Source organism: Solenopsis invicta, chromosome 10 (assembly GCF_016802725.1).
Source record: "Solenopsis invicta isolate M01_SB chromosome 10, UNIL_Sinv_3.0, whole genome shotgun sequence".
NCBI classification, from domain to species: Eukaryota; Metazoa; Arthropoda; class Insecta; order Hymenoptera; family Formicidae; genus Solenopsis; species Solenopsis invicta.
In genome coordinates, this window is record NC_052673.1 from 17625136 (window position 1) to 17637696 (window position 12561).

Genomic DNA, 12561 nt, shown 5'->3' on the forward strand with positions numbered 1-12561 from the left:
AAAGTGGTGACTTCTCAGTTTAAAAAATTTCCCCATGGACAGAATCAAATTCCATGGGTGTATAGTGCGGTGCAATTGCGGATTCGAAGAGCCTAGTAGATGGCTGACTTATCGACGCCACAGTCTATACAACAAATGCTAGAATGTGGCGTCGGTAAATCAGCCATTTATTAGGCTCTTCGAATTATTACACCGCACTGTACATTCTGACCCCAAGTTACATACATCAAAGAAGTTAAAAGTTTGTAATGATTTCTTAATATAACAATTTTCTTATAAAATTGTTCATACTTTGTATGAAGTGTAATTAAAAAGATTCGATCATCCAAATAAGTTTAAATAATTATTTTTTTATATTATTCAGTTAAACAATATAAATAAACAAAATTTTAGTACAAAATCGTTTGTATTTTCTATGAAGTGTATTTAAAATAAATAATTGAAGTGTTATTATAAACAATGATTTATAACCATTTAAATTAAATAATTAAAAATTCAATTGAATAGCAAAAGTGTCTAAAAATACATTGAACTAGAACTTTTTTAGTAAGAATTTAAAATATTAAACAATTTTTAATTAATTTGCTAAATGTTTTATATTACAAAGAGATGTATATTTTACTACTATTTATTTTACTAATTTATTTATTAATAATAATATTTATGTATAAACTATTAAATTGAAATTACTTTTTAATTAATAAAGCATAGGTACTAAATTGATTTAAAAAGTGCAGGGTAGTTAGCCTTTTTTGAGCCTTTAATCATCTTCTGAGTAATTGATTTCCATTTTTAAAACGCCTTTGTATATTGATATACCCATACGGTACATTCTAGCAATGTTTCTGCAATATCGTTGAAATGTTGTAATTGATAACCTTGAATTTTATGTACAAAAAATTTTTAAGAAAAGATATAATACAAAAAGAAACTGTCTCTGCTCATTGTCGAGATTTAGACAGATTCATCCGGCGGGACCAATGAAACTTCATTTTTTGCTTTTTCGTGAATAGCTGTAATTATTCGTACGTGAGAATCGCAGGATTTGGTTGTTAGCAGATGCTTGTCATTGACATCTGAAAAAACTACTACCTGTAGCACATATGGGTGTGGCATTCGATACATCGTGCAAGGTGTTTTGTGCAAGGTGATTTCTTAAATCACAAAATAAAGAAGGTGCATGAAGGGAAAAGCGACAACTACAAAGTAAAGACGAACGATGTAAATGTAATAAATCAAACTTCTTGAATGGAAGTTAAATCATTAATCTTTTATTACGTTTATCAGATTATAAACAAGATTTACAACATTGTTATATTTTTGCTGATTTAACAAAATACGTTTAATGTCTAGGTATTGATTTTAACAGCACCGCGATACCTTCGTTCTAAATTTAACTAAGAATAATAAAAGAACGTGTAGTAGGGTAATACATTGTACAGTGGTTGGTGCGTAATAAACTAAAATACTTTTACTTCATTAACAATTATATAAAAATCGGAATAAATGTAATACAATCTTTTGTTTTCGAAGTTTGATCTAATCACCACGCTGTGTATTCTCAGTTGCCTTATTATACGTACACATACTTCTATTGTTTAATATTAAGAAATCGAATATTATATTTATTGTTACCTAAAAATGTTCGGGGTGTGTATTCGCAATAAAAATGTGATGAAAATTCAATGTTAAGTAAATGTTACTTTAAAATGTAGATGTAAAGTGTATATAAATATTTAAAATGTAGTATCTGATAGATCTGATTTCAATTGTTCAGCTATAAATATATCGCAAGAACACCGATCTGCAAAAATCATATTGCGAAGAGAGGCACTGATTTTTTAAGAAAAAAAAAACAAAAGCGCAAATTAATGATAACTGTTTGCCAGTATTAGGCCAGATACTGGTTCGATTGTAAAACTCTGCTAGGGTAAGTAGATAATAACAATTTTAAAGTGTATTAATGTTAATTGTATAAAAAATGTAGATTTTAATTTTATAAAGGATGTAGATTTTTTAAAATATTTGAATTTCACTCTCAAAGAGTAAATCTTATTAGAGACGAATCACTTATTTATTATTTTAATGTACGTTAATAAAATTCCGTGTTATTAGGATTGTGATAAAACTTGCCCCTTCAATGTCACATAAAATTCACTATAATCCTAGTCATACTATATAAACTGAAATCGTGCAAGCATTTATTAAATTATTACACGGCCGTACGTCGAATAAATGTCGAATAATACATGTTGTAGTCAGGAAGACAATCGATCCCGCCGATCTCCGACATCCGTCGACGTTTTTCTAGCCAGTTACGGAATTTAAGAAGGGTGGCGAGGATTTGCACGATACGGAAAGGGCCGCGGCGGCGCAAACTCACCCCCATTCATTCCCATGCATCGCGACATGCGCGAGAACCTTAAAAACGAGAAATAGGGATGATGCTCGCTCCGTGCGACGGTAGTGCGGAAGAGGAGGATTGTCGGCCGGAGACAGGGATGGAGAGGGAGAAACTCCAAGAGCCTATATTTCCGCAGAAAGTAGAGGGGAGACCCACGTGGGAGTGGCCGAGGAGTCGGAGGCTGCCAATGGTACGCGAGAGGCGTTATCCCGGCACACATAGCCACTCTCCTCACTCGTAATACGTACGCGGAAGTTGCCGTTGTGTGCGTTACCATCACGGAAGTAACTCATACATACGGCAGCAAATCGGAGCAGGAACGATAGGGAGAGAAAGACGAGGGGTATCGCAGAAGCGTCCGCGAGAGCGAGAGAGATTCTTCAATCTCTCGCGCGCAGAGACGCAGACTCGCTCGCGAGTAAATAAATAATAAATTAACGGAGAATAAACGGAAAGTGACAATTGATATACGCAATCATTAATAACTCTATCAATGAGAAGGGTTGTTGCTGGCGATGATACAGTATGCCAGGTCCCCATACCACCGTTCCACCCGCGTGCGTTACATCAAACCGGGCCGCGCGGCGGTGACGCAAGAGAATGATAGAGGGTGGGAAGGTGCGAGGAGGACAGCGAAGGCGGGGGCGACGGATAGATCGCCTGGCGGCTGTTGGTCCATGATAGGCGGTAGGGGAGAGGGAGTCCGGCGTGTACGCGGTGCATCCAGTTGTACGGCCAAATACGCGCGGCGCGCTGTGTAAATGGTGCACACGTGCGAGGTAACCATCAGCCTGATGAATTGATCGGGGTGTACAGATTCGACGTCCCCCACGAGATTCTCGCCGACGGTGACCTCGGGTACACGAGCGATAGCCGGGAAGAGGGTGCGACGTCCTGCCGTCGGAGCACAACGCCGCGGTCCACTTCGACCCGCCACCGAAGGAGAGACATCGTCGCGTCGCGTTACGGCGAATGGACCACACGGTCGCGACTGTCGCGAGTCGCCTTACTCGGGATGACGTGTCCGTCGAGGAGAGACGTGATCGTCGCGGGGAAAGTGTGACCGTTTGATCGCGAGGTATATGCGACGAATGACGACACTTGTTCTTGAGAGAAAACCCGGCGTGGCAACCCCGTGGAAAAGACTCTATACCGTTGAAAGAAACGATGGGCAGCCGCGATCGAGTTGCACGAGATGTGGAGTGTATCCGAGATTTATTTTAGCGTGATCGAGAAGGATTAATCGCAATCGTCGGCAGTTATATCGTGTTGCATATACGAAGGAGAACGAGAAACGGGAGACGCAGATAGCGAGGTTGGCGGAGTGACTAACGGTTTTAATTTTCTGCCGAATCGGAGTTTCGGTGCGTGTTCGCGTACGCGATTAAAAGATATCGAATAGTTTTCGTTGTTTCCACCATGTGAATTATGCGACGAGAGTTCGACAATCTCAAAGGGAGGCAGGAAGGGCGGAAAGAAATCGCGGAGGATCGCTCGTGTGTTTTCAGAAATGACCGACGAATCGCGATAGCGCGATTAAATGCCATTTAAAGTAGTGACTTCCGCGTTTGTCGAACTGCAATAACTTCGGCGCGAATTATACAGTTTGACTGGCAGTTAAATGGGGCGCTTGATAATACTGGCGACTCCATAGCGGCTTCCGACGGAGAAACAATGCAACGGACTCTGCTTCCGACGGAGAAACGATGCAACAAACTTTGAGAGTGCGATCGATTTGAGTCTGACTACGAGAGATCGTTTTTGCAACAAGAAATTCTGCACTAACGTGTCCGGTGCGTTCTGGTGTGTTTTGCTGCAACGAAGGATTGAGAAAGAAGCAATTTGTCGATACGTACACCTCGGAGTTGGATAAGAAACCTGAGAAAAGTGAGATGAAGAAATCTGGAAATGAGAAAGCTATTTCGTGTTGATTTCTCAATGGCTTTGATTAATTGAGGAGATTACCCGTTAAATAATACGTAATGACTGAGACAAGAGGAAGAAAATAATTTGAATGATAATAAAATAATATAGCGATTCCTAACGGAGCTGTTTGTACGTGAACTACGTAGTAGTGAAAATGTGCATCAAAAGTAGAATAAAAAGTAAAAACTAAAGGATTACTGCAAATATAGAGTTTTGAAACAAACTTAAAATGTTTCTCAAACTTGTTCTATTTAACTGTGCAATAATGAATAAATCGCGACGTAGTGCAATAATAACGAAATAAGTTGTGCAATAAGTTGTGGAACACTTAAATGAACAATGAGAAATTGGAATTAATAGCTGATTAAAATAATTCAATTTAACGATTTATCTCGGCGAGTTGATGGTGTTGAGTCTCAAAATCACGCAACGATACGAGTGAGGAGATCGGCGAGTTGTGTCGGAAATGGCAAGGAAATTCGAAGCGTCGCTGAAAATGTGTCAAGCACCGTCGGCTTGATAAAAGTGCGCGTCTCCAAGGAAGTCGAGCGAAATCAGAGGGAGTCTGCCGAGGGAGATTAATTGGTTTCACCCCCTGCGGACCCCAATGAGAGATAAAAGCGAGCACTCGCTAAAGGTTCGTAAAACAATCGATTTCGCACTCAATAAACGGCACGTAGATATTCATCGTCGTCGCGAGAATGACGGGCACCGAAGAAGCTTCCTCCATCTACATTTTAATGTATTCGCAAAATAAAAAATCGTGAGATGCACAAATATAACGGTGTTTTAGAGTTAATTTGAAATTTTGATTTGTAAAAATTAACTTGCAATCAAAATTATTTATTATTTCTTAAAGGATTATTTTTTTAAAAGATTGAATTGCTTAGTAATTAAAAATTTTGTAGATAGAATTTAATTATTGTAAATCTATTATACGATTAATATGAATTAATTTTTACTTAACATTTTTTGCACACACGATTTGATAATTTCAATTTGCGAATTTTTTTTCTTTGAAAAATGAAGAACACATAATTGATCATAACATTTATAGACGATGTTTTTCTAATAAACAGTCACATAAACAGAGGTGTAACAATATATATGAGTCATTCAAAAATTTATTTATACTTGTAAAAGTAATAAAAATTAATACAGAAGTGTCGTGACTAAACGTACGTAGAGAAAGGTGTCAAAAAATAGTGTTTATGAATGAATATTAATTTTTGTTAATTAATTGACTAAATTATTTCTTAACAAAGTTTAAGAAGAAAAACTTAAAAAAAAAACATTTTTCTCGTATTAAATTAATAAATATCAAGTTGTGATATCATATTAAACCTCCGTTAACCAATATGTTTTTCATTGCTTATTGTTAGTCAGACCTGGACGCTGGTAAACGGTTGTATTTTTTAAGTTTTTTGACTCTAAAACATCTAAAAGAAAAAGAATTGGTATACTTTTGTAATATTTAGGAATTATATGACCTGCAATGCTTTTTTTTTACATGTTCAAAGTAGAATCGGCAAAATGGAATAATTGTCTGGGCTTTAAACGACCCAGGTTGGTCTGCGGAAACAAATTTAACCGCAGCTGATATATTCGCGTGTTCTTCTGCGTACATTCAAACGGTCGAAGTCGAAACTTGAGAGTAGAAAACAACCCGCATTCACCGATTTTTCCAATACATCTTCGATATCTTCGACGTTTCACACGCGCGTAATCTTTCGTAATCATCATTGGCATCTCTGCATTTCGATTAACGGTGTGTATTTGCACACCAATAACGTGAGAAAGCGGTAGAAATGAATATAATCGATCATTTGAAATTGTAGCCATATGTTTTAGTAAAAGAACTTGTACAAAAATGATCTTACAAAGTAAAAAAGCTGTTTTTATATTATTTTGTACAGTAACTTTATATCATAATTAATTAATTAATTATAATTAAAATATACGATATAATAATCTGCTGCCATAGAATTATATGATAATTCACTGTGACTTAAACGTTAATAAAATTTCTAATATTATTTTCTCTTGTATAAATAACGAATAACTTTTTAAAAGAATTATTTAAGAAAAAAATTAAAAACTGTTTCTCTAAATTGAAGAAAAATAGATGTTTTTTGTACAAAGCTACTTATGTGTCACTATGAGATTAACGATCCGGAGTTTAAAAGAACAATACAATTAGAAATATCAACGTTTCTTTTAAGAAATTCTTATACTGATTGAATCGACGGTCATATTAAAAGTCGCAACGCGAAAGTATCGTTTAATCTAACTCGAAATTTCCTTCGGATTATAGACCAATGTTATCTTGTCGCAGGTGTAATTCGAGCTCGGATGCAGGTAAATTGTTCGTCGAAACGCATTGAATTTATCTCGATATTGTGTTACGGCGCCCGCATGATCTTTCACCCAGTGTACGAGCCTCTACCCTTCCGCTAATACGTCTCGCGAGATTGATTTTTCTTTTGAGAACGTTCACAAGTATTTCAATCGAAGAAACTGAATTAATTTAAATGTTATTAATTTATATAAAAGGCGAAACATGTTCGAAAAATGTTCTTTTAATACAATCGCTTAATGTAAAATAATCTTTCTCAAAAATAAAAATTCCTTAAAAGTATGAAGATAAACATAAAAAAAATACATAGATCAATAATATTAAATATAAAAATTCTTCTATTTATTTGGACGTTTTCTACTTATTGTGATTGTAAAGTTTTTTCTTAAACAATATTTTTTTAAATATTAAATAAGCCTAATTAGACTCTTCTATGAAAGAAACTAACCCAGTGTTACAATTTTTCCCCCAAAGTATCCAATACGATTCCCCCGTCATTAAATCTCGATTTAAATGTTTATCCTAGATAAGTCGCCTTCAAGTCTGCGTTCTCGAGGCGCGACGTAAATCTTCCGAGCGTGCCGTCGAGAATGTCCTCGCATCGAGAATGCATCTACTCAGCCGTCCTATCGCGTCTAAAAGCGCCGTCGAGGCAAAAGGGGTTGAAACGCGTGATTTATTCGCTCGTGAACGCGACGCGCGTGTGAAACGGATCGGACTATTTTCGAGTTACCGGTTCGCCTCCGATTCTCATTTTGCCGACGAGGATGAAGTAGGCAGGAGGAAACGGGCGACGCGTAAAGAAAATAAGGAAGGAGCGTAACGCGCCACGGCAGCCGCGGCAGCCGCGACGGGGCGTGTCGTTTCCCAAAGCGATTTGTACGAAGGAACTGTCGGACGTGATCCTTACGAGTGATCCTGGCCTCTATACCCTGCTATACCCTTCCGCAGCTCACGTAGCAGAAGCATCGCGCCGAGGAGCCTTACTTACGCCTTCGCCGAGCGAGCAGCTGTCACGACGACGTAAATCTTCGAATCGCGTGTGCTTGCTTGGACCCCCCCTTTCGTCCATCTCAAAGCTTTATTTTCAAACTTTTTTTTAAACGCCGAATTATCGCTGTCGTGCTTGAGACGAGAAGCCAAACTCCTGTCATATCTAAATCCTTTCGATAAACGTAGCACGGAAGTCTTTCTCACGCGAAAAGGGTAACATTCTTTCGCGTTGTAAAAACAATTAAATTCAAGATTTCTCTAATGTAATGGTTACGAAATTCTAAGCAAAAGAAGGAACGAAACCTAGAAAGCAACCTGACAAAGTTCTAATCACACCCGTGAGGATTATTTCTGCATTTTTCCAGGATCTTGCAAATAAACCCCTTCAGTATATATGACATCGACAGAGATCATAGAGTTAATCCATTGTTTTTTTTTAAATAAATATTATTAAAATTGTCCAAAAATGATTTCCTGGTTTTTACGATTAAAGATTTCAAATTTTTGGTTTCAAAATTCACTAATGTAAATTCAAAATCGTACGACTCTTGAGGTTCATAAAATTGTTAAATATTTAACGACGATGAATTTTTTAAATAACTTTTTAATAACTAAAGCAGCACGTAGGTTTGACATTGAGATTTCTAAATTTGCTTTAGAAAAAAATAATGCAGTCTATTTTATTACCAATTTTGCAGAATTTCTCAGATATTGGATCTACCACTTTGAAATTTGAAATTCTGACGTCGGGAAATTCAATAAACATCGAAAATTCTTATATGTAAATTAGTACGAAAATACATAACCTACGTTCTAAATCTACTTTTGCACTTTAAGATCCAACACTAAAACAGATTCCAGAAAAATGGATTTTAGTTGTGAGGTTGCTGTTGCAGCTTTCGAGAGTCGCTCAAAGCGATTCAAGATTGTCGGATAATCGGACGATTCGCGAATCGTCGGAGCGTTCACCGTGACGTTCGTATTACCGCGGCAATAATAATAGTAATTCATGAATGGTTCGGTCGCAATGGCTAATAATAGTGGTAAGTAAGTGGTAGTCGTAACGGTGGTGGCAATAATTGAATGAACCTGCGCGCGAACGCGAGCGCGCGCGCGCGGGTGCACGCCTTACAACATCCTGGCACGTGCGTAAACAGCTCTTAGGTAATTCAGGGTGACGCCCGACGTGTATATGCAAAACGCTTGCAAACAGCGGCGCGCTTTTCTAGAGAAACCTCGCGCGCGAACACGCGCCGATCATATACCACTCTCGCGGGAGCACCGAAGACTTTTAAACTCCTTGATTCTTTTGCCTCTCGGACAAAGCAGCGCGAACATTCCCTAACGCGAGTCTATATCTGCAGCACTTGGAATTCTCCGATTGTAACGCTCGAGGATAATTAAACTCTTTGTGGTCCAATCGGGGATTTGAAGGCAAATTTTCAATTTTGAAATATTTTATCGCAAATGCAGACACGTACAAAAAAAAAAGTGAAAAACATTTCGGGTCAAACAATTGTGAAATCGTATTCTGGAATGTTAAAAGAGTGCATAAAATTTTTTCAGATTTTTTAAGGCCCAAAAACACTTGGGCAGCAATAACCCAAATAAACTAAAAAAAAAAACCGTTAAGTTATATTTTAGATTTTTCTCGAACTTTTGTTTATGAATCTTCGCAGAGAATTTTTTCGTAGAATTTATTTTCTAAATTATGGTTAAATCGTAATTTGGTTCAATTGTGCTATTTAGTAAAACTTTAGTAAAATTTAATCAAACTGTTTGTATTATTTTACACTGAGAAAAAAGTTGTTAAATTGACTAAATTTTTCAACTTGATTAAATTTCTGTAGTTTAAGCATTTATGTATTTAACATAAATACATATGAAATACTTGAACTTTAAACATTTATATATTTAACTCAATACATAAATACTTGAACTGAAGAAATCTTCTTTAATCAAGAGTAGAAACTTTGTACAGTTAACACCTTTTCTTTTCATTGTATATATTGGTTATGTTATAAAATAGTTTGGTTAAATTTTATAAAAATTTTATTAAATTTCACTAAAATTATAATAAAATTCTTCGAATTTCGCATTGTATCATAATTCTGAGAGACTAAATTCTAAAAGAAAATTCTCAGATATCTTTAAAGTACATATAACAGATGAAATAATAATAAAAAAAACAGACTTTATAAGAAGCATAATTAAATTTTGTAGACTCCTGTATTCCTGTTTATTAATTTCGGTTTTAAAAGAAAAATTTCGATGACGGAAGAGTTGTTAAAGCTGACTGGTGTTTATTAATATCTTCTATATCCAGTGTGTTACGTTTCATTGTGGATTATTATAAGCATAACTGGCCGAAGAATTATATAATAAATTGTTGACACATCAAGATTAACGCCTCCATAACCAGCCGCAATAAATATAAACGTTGCGATACGCGATGGCATGAAAATTTACCTGTCGATATTCATATCGTTCTCGAACAAAAAAAATGATATATATTTCACAAATTTCTGTTTTGAAAATTAAATAATTCCTCTCATAATCTTTATGAAATCTTTGCTCCTTTCACAGTTTCTGTCTCCATCTTAATATCAAAAGTTTACGCGAATAGATGATTTAAACCAAAATAAAATAATGCAAAATAAAATTTTTGTGTAAACAGTTTTTTTCGAACGAAGCTTTCGAAAAGCTACGTGTAACAGGAGGTAAATTTATCTCGCGCGCCGTCATTCGCGTCTGGCAATGAGATTTTTATCAGCGAAACGAAATTCTATGCGTAACAAAATTGGTGACACCGGTCCTTCTCCCCTAGGAATAGTTTACACGTCTTCTTTACAGCCTCGTAAAATCTACGGGCATTACGTGGAGCGGGGTAACGCCAGAACAGAGAGTGGCTTTGTCTCGCAGCTCTCGAAAGCCGCGCGCGGACGTAAACGTATTCGACGGAATCACAATGTGCAACGCATTGAGTTTCTCGCAGGCGAAGAAATAAAGAAAGGAAGGAAATCTCGCCGACGCGTTAAAAATCCCCGTCCCGGTTTACGGTTTATGTTTTCCCTTGTTTATTGTTCGGCGCAGCGCGTTCGATAGCGAGCGCAATTAACGTTTCGATAATCCAAGATAGATTCCTGGAACAAAGATTTCCTTCGAATCGGAAGTTCGCGACACAATTGGGAGACTCCGAATTGGGGTGAAATTTGCTATAAGGCGATACACATTCGCACGCGCAGCGACGTCGTTGATTCTCCGATTCGGCAACGCCGATATCTTCATCCGCGGATGCGTTGCCCAGATTTCCGGAAGTGGTGGTCCTGCGGTGGTCGGGATCAAAGAGACCGCGAGCCACAGCTGGTGCACGCTCCCGTCCCAGGAGACCGGATAGGTGAAGACGACTTAAGCGTTCGGACATGTGTAGAAACATGAAACTCGACACTTCCTACACAGCCCACCGGGCATCATGTCCGATCGATATTAATGGCGTGATCTATGATATCGGGATCCGCTCGGGTTGCGGACGCAAACCGACAAATCACGAGTCTCCGCCCCAGAAGTGACGCGGGACGTCCGACGTAATCCCGAAAGCGACGAACTTGTTTCAGGTCGAGTTAGAAAATAAACATTGTAACAATTGAACGAAATTCCAAATAATATTAATGATTCTTTGAAGTAACAATAGACCGATGTCATTAACGTAATAAAGATTTATGTCAATTTTTGACTCGTCACAGATAGCGTTGCAACATTAACAGTTATCTCTAATAACAATTACGAAAATGATTCATTTTACGCCTTTTTCAGCCTCTGACGACGACTGACATTTGACTGTTGCTGACGATACCTTATTCTCCAGTGTAATATATGATACTTGAGATATGTATATTGAGAATACGATTGGTGAAACACGAGTTGAAAGAAGACATGGATATAATAACAATTTAAAGGACTCTACACCCGTGCACAAATGAGCGAAGTGCATTTGTGACTTGATAATCCCGCGAAGTCTACGAATCAGCATACCGTGTAATGACTCAGACATTGATATCTTAAGCACAACGAAGATTGTTGTGTCATCTTAGCTCGCTTAGCTGACTCCGGTGGACGGTGATGCGGAAAACGTATTCGTATCGAATCTAAAAACCATCCGAATCTGAACCAATAGCTGTTATTCTTTTTTACAGTTTAATCGTCTGAAAAAACACATTTCTTTTTACGTGTTATTCTGACGCTAAACATGTGAAATCGGAAAGCGGATTCGCTTTTAGGAATGCCCATCTTTCTAAATTTCGATTTTTAACACAGAAAATCTTATTAACTCAAGTGTATGATTGTCGATATAATTGATACAATATATAATCAAGATTTCCTTCACCGAACATCTTGTTTTTACTATTATTTTTTAGAAGTAAGATCTGCTAACCGGTCATCGCTCAGTTGTATCTTGATTCTAGACGCGTCCGCATACAGTGACACGCGCAAGCGGCGTAAGCGCGATGATGACACCGATGCTCGTCTTTTAAACGGGTACCGCCCCGATTTGAGTGAGAACTACTCCCCGTACGCGTAAATCCCACATGACTGAAAAGAAGCCGATGGTGGGGGGATACGCGATGTCGGGATGTCGAGGAGGCAAGACCGAAGTTTAGTTTTGCTTAAGACAACCTTAAGTTGCATCGCTCCTCTCGCGTACACCCCGACCCGACCGACGAACTCTCCCCGCGACCCATCAGGCCATGATACGGACCGGTCGGCTTCGGAAAACCGGTCGCTTCGCGCCTACGATTGACCATGCATGCGCCACCGTGCGTGACCAACGCTCTGGGTCTAAATAAAACGTCCAGTGCAATCACCAACGTCATGAAACGTGAGT

General features: G+C 37.8%; 1 protein-coding gene across 2 annotated transcripts in view; it reads left to right on the forward strand.

The window, feature by feature from the left end:
• Positions 1-2294: 2294 nt before the first annotated feature.
• LOC105197750 (single-minded homolog 2) overlaps positions 2295-12561 on the forward strand; it is a 50701-nt gene continuing 40434 nt past the window's right edge. Inside the window, exon 1 of one of the 2 annotated variants that reach the window (XM_039454127.1) lies at positions 2295-4967. Coding sequence is in view for 1 of the 2 variants with exons in the window: in XM_039454126.1 (XP_039310060.1) it covers positions 12480-12555 (76 nt within the window). In the remaining variant the exon portion in view is untranslated. Of the gene's footprint in view, positions 4968-9803; positions 12556-12561 lie in introns of those variants that run through there. The other variant, XM_039454126.1, reaches the window with a different exon arrangement.